Consider the following 13,952-nt stretch of genomic DNA (forward strand, 5'->3'; position numbering starts at 1 on the left):
TCAGTACGGTTGGCACACACTCTACTTGCTTGGATCTAAAGGAACTGTTATTTAGGTCCGTGGTACTTCTATTTTAGAGAAAGAAAACAAACAAATTACATGAACCTAAGATAATACTAACATCGAACGAATTTAGTTCTTTCAAAGCGTACTTCAGTCCAATATTGTTTAGATTAATACGCGTTATTACAAATATTACATACAATGCGTACTGCACTTTGAAGTCACCCCATGCTGCAACTTGTTGTTCGGACACACGCGCGCACGCACGCACGCACGCACGCACGCACGCAACATACACAACGTCCGAATGCACACATTACAAAACACCGCATTTAACACAAGGCGCAACAACCATGACACTCATTAACATATTTCCAACCAAATTTATAAGTTTAATAATCCATTACTCAAACGAACACAACGACGTTACATAATGCTGTCGATTATCCAAAATTAACAGTCAGTAATGTATAGCTCTTGTGAGTTTTACCATTCGTTACGTCACCTGGCTGAACGACATCTGGACTTCGGTAAATGCGATACCACATTTCCTGACAATAGGAGTTATCGTTCTTTGGCAAACCACCGCTAGGTGCAGATACACGATCGTCTGCACTCAAGGAATCGGTGGTGTAAGCGAGGGAAGAAGTAAGAGACACACGGCTGCTTCAAATGCCGTGGAACGGTAACGACGGGAATGCACAGTTTCTTCAAAGGATGAGTGGTGGATAGACACAGTGTGAACGTTCATAGCTTATAGATCGATGTTGTAGTTTACTCGTCAAGTTTCGTCTGCTACAGCTAGTAGTTGGAATATCATTCCTGTGTGCGCTATGTGTTTTTGACATCGAATTTATCGTCGACAGCCAGCGTTAACCCGCCAGTGTACTAGATGTTCACGATACAGACTCGTACACAAACGGACCCCAGCTTTGCTTGTACCAACGACTGCGGAGTGTTTTCCATGAACATGTAAATAGTAAGGCATGAGGTGTCGACTTGGTTACAACAGCTTGTGAAGGAGTGAGGCAGGTCTGTCTGCTGCAATATAACTGGAGTGGCGGCAAGTCGCCTGTGCCAAACTCTTCGCTACCTTACACGGTAGCTAGCGCCTTTGACTCGAGCTGTCTTTCTAAAGATAGATTTTCGCGTAGTATTACATGTGTAGTCTTACTAGTAAAGAGAAATCAGGACCTTGTGCTTTGGTCTCATTACTACTGATACCTGTGTATTGATTAAATTGACTTTTCATAAGAACGATAGGTACACACCAGCTTTTTCCCTTGGATAAAAACCAAATGTGCAAACCCAGCTATCGGACCTACTGAGAGTGGAAAACATACACACATGTTGTATATATATATATCAGTTTTTTGACTGAATGGATACTTGTGTTGTGTATTCTAAAGAGAAGCTCACTTAAGTATTTTTTTCTTTCTTACCAGAATTTCAACCATTCCAAACCTCTAATCATGGGTTTTATGAAATATTTGTCTGGATTTACGAGGAGCAAGGGTTCCTTGCAAGCAGGTATTGGGGTTGCATTTGTTTTCGCATTACTGCTAGACCTCACTTCAGTGTCTCTAGCTCAGTCATCTTCAACTACATCCCCAACTGCGCCTACATCTACAGCTACAGTTAATGTTACTGAAAAGGTATGTGACAGGGCAGCAACACCCTGCAAAAAAGGTGTTCTAATTCCTCTGTGGTCGCCAACTGGAGACCTAAGTGTTGGAGACAAAGCTGCCAGGGCAACAGTTTATATGACCGCAATTATTTACATGTTTTTGGGAGTATCCATTATTGCCGATCGCTTCATGGCTGCCATTGAAGTCATCACATCCAAAGAGAAAGAAGTGGTCATCAAGAAACCCAATGATGTGACCGCTGTTGTTAATGTTCGAATTTGGAATGAAACTGTCTCTAACTTGACTCTCATGGCTTTAGGATCATCAGCTCCTGAAATTTTGCTATCTATTATTGAAATATGTGGAAACCAATTCAAAGCAGGAGAGTTAGGTCCAAGTACAATTGTAGGAAGTGCTGCATTTAATTTATTTGTTATTATAGGTTTATGTGTATATTGTATCCCAAATGATGAAGTTCGGCGCATCAAACATCTGCGTGTATTTTTCATCACTGCAACATGGAGTGTGTTTGCGTATCTCTGGTTGTACTTCATCATTTCAATTTCATCCGTTGGAGTTGTTGATGTATGGGAAGCTGGACTAACTTTATTATTCTTTCCAGCCACTGTTGCAACAGCATATGTTGCTGACCGAAAAATCCTCATTTATAAATTTTTGTCCAAAAAGTATCGAACAGGCAAGAGGAAAGGTGTTGTTGTCCAAACAGAAGGAGATGCTGAAATGGCAGCAAATCCTGAAGATAATGTCCAGTTCAAAGGAATGGATTCTGAGGATTCTGACGTCAAGACCTTTGAACAACATAGAAATGAATTTATTGAAATAATGCGTGAGCTGAGGAAGAAAAATCCCAACATGGACATGAAAGCTCTGGAAGAAATGGCTGAATATGAAGCTGTAAACCGTGGACCTAAAAGCAGAGCATTCTACAGAATCCAGGCGACCAGAAAACTGACTGGTGGTGGCAATGTCATAAAAAAGGCTAAGATTGAACGACGGGCCAGTGTAGAAGATGTTAAGATTGATGTTCGTGGTGATCCCAACGTCACCAAGGTTTTCTTTGACCCAGGACACTACACTGTCATGGAAAATGTTGGTACCTTCAGTGTAACAGTCAGCAGGGAAGGAGGGGGACCTGAGTAAGACCCTCTATGTTGATTATAAGACTGAGGATGGCACTGCCAATGCAGGTTCTGACTACATGTATGCTGAAGGGACCTTGGTTTTCCAACCAGAGGATATCCACAAGCAGTTCCCAGTCACCATCCTTGATGATGACATTTTTGAAGAAGATGAACATTTCTACATCCGTCTCAGCAATCTACGACTGGGAGACTCGCAGGGCATGTTCGAAAGTGGAACACAGAATGCAAAGGCGGAGTTGGAGACACCGTTCATGGCAACTGTTATGATTCTTGACGATCACCCAGGTATCTTTCATTTTGACGAAACTGAAGCTACAGTTACTGAATCTGTTGGAGAGATGGGTGTTAGAGTTGTTCGGTCATCTGGAGCACGTGGAATAGTGAAAGTGCCGTTTCATACAGTCGATGGAACAGCAAAGGCTGGACGTGACTACGAAGTGGAATATGGTGAACTCACCTTCGATAATGATGCAACTGAGTAAGTCTTTCTTTGGATTTCTTTTCCCATTAATAAGCACCATTAACTGTTAATCTGATTGATATTAACATGGTATTTTCAGGACTTCTACAGATGATCGGTGTTAGTAGTCAGTTGTCATAGCTCAAACACGCTAAATGTTATGAACTCACATACTCGCCTTTGTATTTAAGGGTGGGGAATGAAAGAAACTTTCTGACAATGCTCATTTCAACAATTTCAACATTAATTCTTGGATGAATCCTGATACGTTTTCAATCCAAGTGAATAGATCCCAATACTGCAACAGTGTTTTAATGATTATACCCAATAACAAGACCTTTGTACCATATGCATGTTTGACGTCAGGTAGACGAACATGTTGATCTCATGGACCATTTCCTTCCTCAGGAACCCTAGAGTAGCCGGTAGGTTTTTATCAAAAGAAATATTGGCAAGACCAGAGAAAATGATATGCCAATTAGCCTTGCAGTCGGTATGACCCCAGCCGGCACAGGAGTCATAGGCAGTGTACAAGGACATCCTCAAAATGTGGAAAGCAATGAGATAAACAGCACCAATGATGAACAATGTAACTTCTTGGAAAATGTTAGTACTCCTGCCCACAAGATACCGGTGTCAGGTTCACGAACAGGCAGTAGACTAAATCTTGGTCACGTTATAAAGATACAGATGATCAAATGGGTAGTTTTGCCTCTTACAGATGTATGTATGCCTGGTAATGAACTTGTACAAGGTGTTTGTATTATGCCACAAGGACTAGCTTGGACTAGCATGGATTAACTAAAACAGACTTAGAATACTGCTTGAGAGCATCAGTCACCATTATAAAACAGAAAGTCAATGAAATGTCAGACCTGTTGACTTGGCTGCAGGGAATGTTTCATGTGTAAGCTGTTGTATTATGCTGTTGACCTTAACTTCACGTTTCCTTTACAACAGGACAACATATATCATGCAGAGTTCTTTATTTTTGTAATTCTTCTCTTGGTGTTTTTGCCATTTTGGAACATGCTACTTATTATTATGATGCAACAGTGAGTGTCTCTTTGAGGAGTCATTTGATATCATAGCAGTGACATTTGTGTCCCAATTACATCCCCAAATCATCCTGATCCAGCCCTGCTTTGCATGGACTGACCACAGTTACATAGTCTGTGTCACCTTATTGTTGATACCTGACTTTCAAAGTTTATCATAATTCAGGAGACTCTACAGTTCAGGTTCTAAGGAGTATTGTAAATACTGCAGGATGGACAAAGTGTTCTTCACAAACTTCACTGTGTGACTGTGTTGGGGGTGTAGGTGAACACTTTAACTATGGTGCTATGCCATCTTCCATAAGAAATGTAAAATAATTTCATATTTCCATTGTATCAAATGTGACAGAAGCAGACACTTATACATTGTCATCAGACTGTGATCTGTTAAATATTCATGTTGCAGTTGATTATATGAAGCAGTCAAGAGCAGTTGGTTAAAATGACTCTGTTGCAAGAAAATCTATCAGATGTATGAATTTGATTGAACAGTTTGGTACCTCTGTTGTCTGGTATATATGTGGTTTCATGAGGTAATCTGAAACAAGGTCACTTCATGAAAGGAATCTGTGGTCATTCAGTAAAGTTGTATTTCCTGTGAAGATTGTGCAAAAGGGATACATATGGGAAGTCTAGGCAGGTAGATCCCATGGAGTATCCCTGGGTATCACTGACCATGTGTTCAGTCATCATGACATCCACATTTAGCTTACAAGTTATTGATATTAATATACAAGTTTATGGACATTCTGTTTTAAGGACAGTTCATTTACAGTTGCTAGGATTTGTGCCTGTAGGAACTCATAGTAATGCTGACTGTTACAGGTATGTTGCTTAAAGAATATGATCAGGGATATATTGGATGAATATTGTGTCAAAATATGCCAGATTCCTGCTTCATGCGAAACTGATGTATTGTGTGGGTGAATAATCCAGGGTCGCCCCACAAATCATACACCTGACACATGGCTGTGTGTGCCTCGCTCTGATTTGTTGTTATCATCCCACAGAGAAATAAGGATACAAAGCTAAGTAATTCACCCTCCGCCCTCAGTCTCTTGTGGGACGGAGCTAATGCTGACATTTCCACAACATCTTGAGAAGGTGTTGGGATACTGCGCTGGTCATGAATAAACTGTTAGGTGCATTCCGAGACCGAAATAGATGAATATTCATTCTGTCCTATCAGTTGCTGTTATTGTTTTCCGCTTTCATTTCCTTCTACACTTTATATATAGGGGAAGTATATTATGACCTATCTATGCTATGTCATATTTGTCATTTTATATCAATAATGTGAATAAGTCACAAAATTAGCAGATAGCAGATAGCTCCAGAATTTCTGATTAGTCTCGTATCACATGACACCATAGTCATACCTGTTGGTCAATAATAAGACTTTAATGGAGGTAATGGTCTGTGTAGTTGGAATATCGCAAACAACCCCTTGCAAGCTGCATTGTTTAATGTAAAAGAGTATAACCAGTGTGCTAGCCAAATTGTACAAATAAACTGCTTAGATATTTTGGGAGATTGGAGAAGTTAAGCAAGCGATACATGAGGCTGCATGTTCCTGTAATTAAGGAAAGACAATGTTTTGCTCTCAAGGTATTAGTGTCTGAAGGGAATCCACGTTTTTTCTAGACAATGTCATTCCTGTTGAAGTGGTCCAGATTAACATATTTCTCAGTTAGAAGATGATTCTAACAGAGTAATGTTCTTGGTAAACATGTATATGTACCAAACTGTCAGTTTCAGACAGGGTAATGTTGTTGGGGTTTCCCTGCAAATAATACAATGCCCAGCAAAAACAACTTATAACTTAAAAGGTAAATAATCTTGTCTAGTGATGTTTCACTGCAAATTTGACGTCTCTGCTGACAAGGTCGTCTTCTGTTGTTTGTTCACGCGAAGTGATACAATGTTGTTTTCTTACCCCTGGAAAAAAGTTTGACGAAAGCGTAACCCATGGATAAGACGACCCCCTTCTACAGACTTCTTTTTTTGGTCCTGAAAATTCGGCTTATAGACTGTCATAAACGGTATGTATTGGCAAAATGCTGAACATGCAACACTGTCATTATTTGTCAGAGCATGCTAGATTGGTCTGGGGCAGTTACAGCTCTCTCAAACAGCAACATTATTTTTGTGAAGAGTTACGTCAATTGAGCACATGAGAATCCTGTCATCAAGTCCCATATTCGCCGTGTCGTTGACCGGTACCACTTTGGATGTTCCTCACACATTCAGCTTAGACACCAGGACAGAACCAAAACAACCGTTCACAGCAGAGTTAAAGCTGAGAAACTCACTGTTATGTGAATTATTGTCTATTGAAAATGTATATACAGATATTTACACTAACAAAATTGATATTTATGCAAACAAAATATGTTTATGGAAACTAGTTTTTGTTGAGAAACATAGTATCTTTTTAAGAATAGACAGATTTTGTAGATATATTTATGCATGAATGAATAATCTGAAGAGTTTGTAGATAAGATACCTTATGATAATCATGCTATTTTTGGGTGCTGTTGATAGCCTTACATAATATATACATGATGCGTAACCCATATTACCTATTGATGAGGATGTAACCTACAGGGATTAGCTATCAACAAGGTTAGGCCTTCTTCTTGCCTGCCAGAGCAGTGTCGTATAATGAGATTAACCTGAAAGCTAATCAAGTATTTAATGCATCAGTCAGATACTGTGTGGATTAGTCTTACTCCACAACTGGAGTCCAGTGTTGTACAGAACACTTTCAGCTGGTTGCCGTAACTTTATTATGCTGATAAAAACAAGGAAACTTCCTCATGGGAGACAGGAACTGATTATTGTTCTGGGGAAATCAAAACTTCATAGCAGATGGAAAAGACTTAAGCTTCAGTTTACTTCATTTGGGTTCACAGGTTATTTAAATGGAATGGATTATTGTGAAAAAACGTTTTAGTCAGGATTCTTTAAAGTCCATATTTTCTGAACACAATATTTAATATTTCATTCAAATGTGAATTTTTTTAAAGTATTACAGTGTTTTCTTGTTTATTAGTTAGTGCTCCATGTAACTGTACAAAACATTCACCAGTGTAACCTCATATTGAAAAATGAGGCCTATTAGTACAAGTCAATGTGATAAATTAAACATCAGTGAGAGCAGGGTTCTGTGTGTGGATGGTGCATCTGTATCAAAGACATATGGTAATAGTAATTCTTTGACTAGTATTGGCGAAGTGCATTAGTCTGAAATTACTGCTGTCGAAAATATTCTTTACTGATAACAGACCATGTATGCAGAAAGGTCCTGTGGTAAAGAATCACCTGAGGATGTATAAATATTAGAGCTGTGACGATATATCGTAGTATTGATAATCGTGATACTTTATCCAACGATAAATATATTGATACGTTTTTTTGTATCGTGATATGTATCGTTGACCTAAAAATTGTTAATTTCCACTAGATATTGACGGTTTTGTCAAAATTTACACTGTCACTTGCCATTAAAATAAGATTTTTTAAAGAACATAACTAAAGATAGCATATCGTGATATGCATTGAATCGAATCGTATCGTTCCAAGATATCGCGATACATATCGTATCGTGAAATTTCTGTATCGTCACACATGTAATAAATATGGAGTACAAACGGTCCATCAGTGTGCAGGCGACTGTGTTTCTGCAAACCTGGGTCATGACATGATTATAATATACAAATGTCTTCTAATGATCACTTATGGAGGAAATTAAATATTTCCTGTTTGCTTTCCCTCAGCTAGTGGGGCAAATCAATATGCAGCTACTAGCACTGATTGTCCAATATCCAGGAAAAGACTGTAGGTAACCTCTTTGGAGCTTTGGACCATGAGAAACTTGCTGTCAGTGTGTTTACCATGTCTAAGTATGAATGTAAACAATTATGCCTTAATAACTGATTGTTAAATTTTCACAAGAGTGAACATTTTATTTCTTATTTTGAATTTTTTTTAAAACTGTTCAAGACATATGTTTACATCATTAACTGATACACTTCTCATACACATAAATACTTGCTTTGACAAAGTATGAGTAATCTGTGTATTCCATCAGAAAGCAGCACACTTCGATTTTCCTCACCTGTAGGGAAGGTGGGGAAGCCTAGAGATGAAAGCATTCGCTCGTCACGCCGAAGACCTGAGTTCGATTCCCCAACCATACTCACTCTCTCGCTCTTCACCTGTCCTGGTTAGTGGGTGATTACTGCATCAGCAGTCTTGCAGCTATTTCCAGCGATCACCTGTAGGCATGTTTAAAATAATTAATAATGCAAAAATATCCAACGGGAGGTTTGGTATTGGTAAAGATATCGGGAATGATACCTAAATAGTCAATCTATTACAGCCTATTTTACAACTCCAGTTCAAGCTTATCATTGTTCAGAAGGTAAAAATTAGATTCTTTGTTTATTGTTTAATGCCACACTCAACAATATTGGCGTCAGTCTGTAAATAATCAAGTCTGGACCAGACAGTCCAGTTCTGGCATGTATGTACCAAATCCATGAGGTTGGAACCAGCCAAGTACTGGCATGTAAGTATTGGGAAACCTTGCATTTTTCAGGCCCCCTTAGACAATGTATGATGACCACTTGATCACCCACATACTGTTGCTATGTTGGTGCTTGTGTAATTCTCTATGACTGAGGCAGCTGATAGTCAGAAGAGTAAAACACCTTGGGAGGGTTTGGGTTTAGGAACTGGGACAATCTGAACTGGTGCCAAGTGTGAATGTTGCAAGATTATCATCAGAATGTACACCATATGGTGGGTGTTGAGCTGTTGAGAAAGCCAAATTGAGAGCTGGTCTGGCCAATGCAGCGTTTGATGGAAGCTGCCAGCACCAGGCAGAAGTAGATATTGACAGTTTCACTGTCCATACACATAGGCTGGGTGTTGTAATTAAATTAGGAGATGTTTTGGCAAATTTCATGAAGTCTTGACATGAAAATCACTGCAGGAGGACGTTAGGGGATGTGTACTCTGGCGGCGAGGCCATCTTGACAGCTTCAGTTCCTATTGTGTGTGCAAAATGAACATTGCATAGACTGCCAGAAGCCTTTGTCCAAAGTTTAACAAGCTTGTCAGACTGATCTATCACTGCTGCCTATATGCAGGATCATAATGGAAAGCAGCCCTCCTAAATGAGGTATTTTTAAAATAGATCATTGATGTATGTGAGTGGGGTCATTTAGAGTGTTGATGAAGGAAGCTTGCTTCAGAAATGGAAGATATTGCAGGTTTTCAATGTTCCCATGGAATATACTCTTAAAGCATGGATGTGAATGAGGGCAGCTGGAATGTATTGGAAAGTTATTAAGGCTGAAGGAGTTGTTGTCGGCATGGTTACTACAGACACCCCAGGTTTCTAAATACAGAAACGTACCCTAGCCAAAATCAGAATACAGAAACGTACCTTAGGACAAGTCCATTCCGCATTGTGCTGTTTTCTTATACAGAACTGTCATACAGCTGTATTAAATGAGTTTGATTTCGTTATATAAGAAACAAGAATACACAATAACTAATATTTTGCTATGGGCAATACCATTCATAATCAGTTGAATGGGTACCGCGTATGTTTCTGTACTTTTACTGTGTTTAGGGTACATTTGGGTAAACATGAACATACCTGGGGTACATATCTGTAGTACCTGTGCCGACAACAACCGCTTCATCAGTATTATGCTCACTGTGGTTGCAAGACACCTTGGGTGCCTTGCTGGGTTTAGACATGGTTTTTTTCAGAGCTCCAATAAATGTGTAGGCAACAAATACTGAACGAATGTTTAAAGAAGCATTTCAGAGACCATGACTTGGTTTTATTTATCATTAGTACCTCCTATTTGCAACAGTTGTGGTTGCAGGAACAGTGTTCAGGAGTCTGTAGGTTTGGAAATGTTACTTTCAAGATACCACTAGGAATAGGAATGGGCATGGTTTCTCACCACATGTAACAAGACTCATCACAAGTAACAAGACTCACCACAAGTAACAAGACTCACCACATGTAACACAACATCCAATCCAAGGTGGTGTGAAAGTGTCAGCTGTGGTATCAGTGGAAAAGACCTTGTCACAGTGGGTTCATGTAACATGGAACTTGTGTGATGTGAGAACCGCAGGTCCTGTAACAGAGTTGTTTTACTTGTGTGATGTGATAGGCTGTATATTGTGTGGATTAGCAGTTGTGAGTTGATACCAAACAGATGGAGCGGCAATGTATGTACGTTATTAGGACATTCACTCTTGCAGGGTGCGCTGTATACTTGCACAAGTCTCTTAGATAATAATGAATAATTTCTAAAAAAAATATAAACAACAGACTGGGGTCTGCTTGTCTAGACTTGTGTCTTTAAAAGATAGAATTACTATACATCCATGGGTTTAGCACTCAGTACAGCCTTGGAGCAAGGCTATGTATGCAACAATACACTTTTCTAATGATGCATATTGCAATATTGTTCATGTGTCCAGCTCGTTATGTAAACACAATACAGCATGTTTTGTTATCGTGTATGGTGTTATCTAAAATTCATTTAAAAGTGTTTTCCATCAAAATTCATTTATTAAACACCTGAAATGCAGATTTTTTTCTTATATTATGCCCATGAATACTGTGAACATGCATTGCATGCAGTGTGGACAAATTATATTGAACATGCTGTTATTCATTTAGATGCAAGCGTAGATTTATTGAATGTTAATATGCTATAGAGGTGCTATAGTCTTTGAGTGGCTATTTGATATAGCATGTTTTTTCAAATTAATTAAATTTACTGTTTGAAAGGATAGTCAGCACATGTTATATTACTTTGTGTCAGTTAATATGAATTCATTTCACATTTTAAAGGAAAGTATTAATTTTCCAGAATACAGTTCTTCTGTCACTGTCATGTGGTATCCTAATAAGCTTCCAGAATGTGAATCCCACTGCTTATGATATTGTATAGCCTTGAGCATGTTGAGGTAAACATTGTAGGTAGGTTCTGCTGTGTGTTTCTGCGTGGGATGTCTATGATTCCAGCGTTGAAACTCTGCCAGTATTAACATGAACCAGGTAACCGAAATAGACACAGGAATAGTATAGGTCAGAATGATCACTGCTACACTTGGGGATGTTTGTCAGTTCGCTAACCCCTTTAGCAGGACTTCTTCCTAGGTTCGATTAACCATTTGTGTGTATTGCAAATGTTAGCCGTCAGAAATGTGTGCATAGTTTGGGGTGTCTTGGATTCGGATAGGAATAGATGATGATCTAGAATTGAACAGGAGTGTATTTAAAATTAAACTGCCGCACACTTCAGAGATCATGAATCTTTTTTGTAGTAGCTTGTTCGATTAATGATGTGTGGGCAAAATGAGAAAAACACAAGGGTGTTCATACTGAAATGTTTATTTGTGACCAGTCTGGTAGATTGTTATTCAGTATTTTCTGTGTACCAATGCAGCTTAAAGGTTTTGCTCATACACTCATTAATTACCATTCTCACAGGATTTCTTCTAGAATGTTTATATGAATAGGATAAGTTAGGAAATATTGATTACCTGTCAACACAATATGTGAGAGCCTTGTCAACATGATACCATTTTGTTTTGCTCCAGGGTGTCTCAATACCAAGACTGTGTTAGGCTGGTGGAGAATATAAATTCATATTTTCATGTGGTGATTTCCTTGAAGTTTCACAGAATAAACAGTTATGGTAGGAATAAGCTACCTAGTGATTGAGGTCTGTGAGGGGAATTAATAAATCAAGTTACGATAAGCCTCCTTGATTAACCTGTCAAAGTAATTCATGAAAATGAGATTAACAAGAATTTTCATCAACTTCTATTAACTTGAAAGCTCAAAGGCACTAACCCTAACACATTCTAGTTGAAAGGAGAGAACATATGGTTGGTCTGTAACACAGTTAGGTATTCACCAGGCTGGGAGATAATTAGTGTTATTCAACATATAAGATAACCAGTTTGTAACATATTCTACTCTGTTGGTGTTTAATGGATTTTCAATGCCTGGTTTCCATCATGTGATTATGTTTCACATTGTTATACATTGTGTTTGAAACTGTTTTCCCTTTCATCCCTGGATCTAAACATGTGTACTGTGGTGTATCACAATGTTTGTTTGAACATATGTCAGTGAGAAACATTGTGGAATGAATATCATTTTTTATGCTGTTGTCAACAAAATTCAAGCTGTATCACCACAGCCTACTCCTAATCATGTCTGGGCTAGGGCTCTATGAGAAACTATCCAATATTGGTGGGATATGATGACACAAAGGCTACCTGGTTACACATTGTAACTACCACTTTAGTCACTTTTGCAAACAAGTGTTAAGATGTGAATTGCAAATGTGGGAAAAAACATACCTTTTCTGTTGATATGACCATGAATATCAATAATATGATCAAAGTGACATCACTTACTTATTATGTGCACATCTTTGAGCTTCTCTTGAGAAATACTGTAGTTGTCAAGGTCAGTCAACAGTTAATTCAAGATAAATGGTGCTAGAAGTACATGTAAAAAACTCGTTTCACACATCCTTTCATCATGTTAATGGGGACATTGATACAAAAACACAAAAATAGCATATATTTCAGCAATCCATAAAACTTGTGCACATCATCCACATACATATCATAATTACCGCACCTGACTTCTATCACTGTACATATGCACTCTCATCTGCATATCGCTCAGCTCATCTAGCAGTGTGGAGGCAGGAATTCTTTGCTGGGAGAATCTTGTAATCTGACGCTGCCATCATCCCTTTCTGCAGCATTCTGTGGCACATAGTATGCAAATGTTGCTGCGGAGACATAAGGGATTAGTTATTGTCATGTATCTCCTATGTAGATACACGCTGGTGCTGAACCATCAGACTCTATTCATCTAAAATGTGTCTTGTCAGTTGTTTTGTTGCAAGCAGCATGATTTAATTAGCCTGTTGTACTGTCAGTAAGTCTCAGCTCCCTATAAGGAAGGGTAGGTAGACAGGAGACCTGTGTCTTCCCAGGGAGAATGTCTACCTCCAGACTTGTGTCCTAGAGTTGGTTTTTATGACATTTGTCTCAGCTCTGCCATGTGGACATGCTCTTGTGGCCTATCTATTAATACAAGTGTGTTCTGGCTGTGTGTCAGATAAGTTTGTCACACAGCCAAAATGCTGCATATTTGATAATATATATTTGATGTTTTGAAAGATGCTTTCCATTGTATATAAATCTGTTACTGTTTGTTTTCAGTTAATGCATGATTGTGGGGTAGCCTAGTGGTTAAAGTGTTTGCTTGTCACACAGAAGACCTGGGTTCGATTCCCCACATGGGTACAATTTGTGAAGCCCATTTCTGGTGTTCCATTCTGTGATATTGCTGGAATATTGCTAAAAACGGCTTAAGACCATACTCACTCACACTCACTCACTCACTCACTCAGGCATGTATCAGTGTTTTACATGTTTAGGGACTGGTCATGTATTTTGTATGGTTCCTTACAGGGAATATTAGAGTACTGTACTACACTGCAAGATGTTATAATATATATTTTCTGTGTCCGTTCTATACATATACGTACTGGACGCACATTTCTGC

General features: G+C 38.7%; 1 protein-coding gene across 1 annotated transcript in view; it reads left to right on the forward strand.

Moving 5' to 3' along the window:
* Positions 1–681: 681 nt before the first annotated feature.
* LOC124260729 (sodium/calcium exchanger 3-like) overlaps positions 682–13,952 on the forward strand; it is a 109,811-nt gene continuing 96,540 nt past the window's right edge. The window contains 2 exon segments of the mRNA XM_046695047.1: positions 682–2,777; positions 2,779–3,272. Coding sequence (XP_046551003.1) covers positions 1,476–2,777; positions 2,779–3,272 — 1,796 coding nt within the window. The 5' untranslated portion in view covers positions 682–1,475.

Source organism: Haliotis rubra, unplaced genomic scaffold (genome assembly GCF_003918875.1).
Source record: "Haliotis rubra isolate DU_JTF1 unplaced genomic scaffold, ASM391887v1 Scf119, whole genome shotgun sequence".
Lineage (NCBI taxonomy): Eukaryota > Metazoa > Mollusca > Gastropoda > Lepetellida > Haliotidae > Haliotis > Haliotis rubra.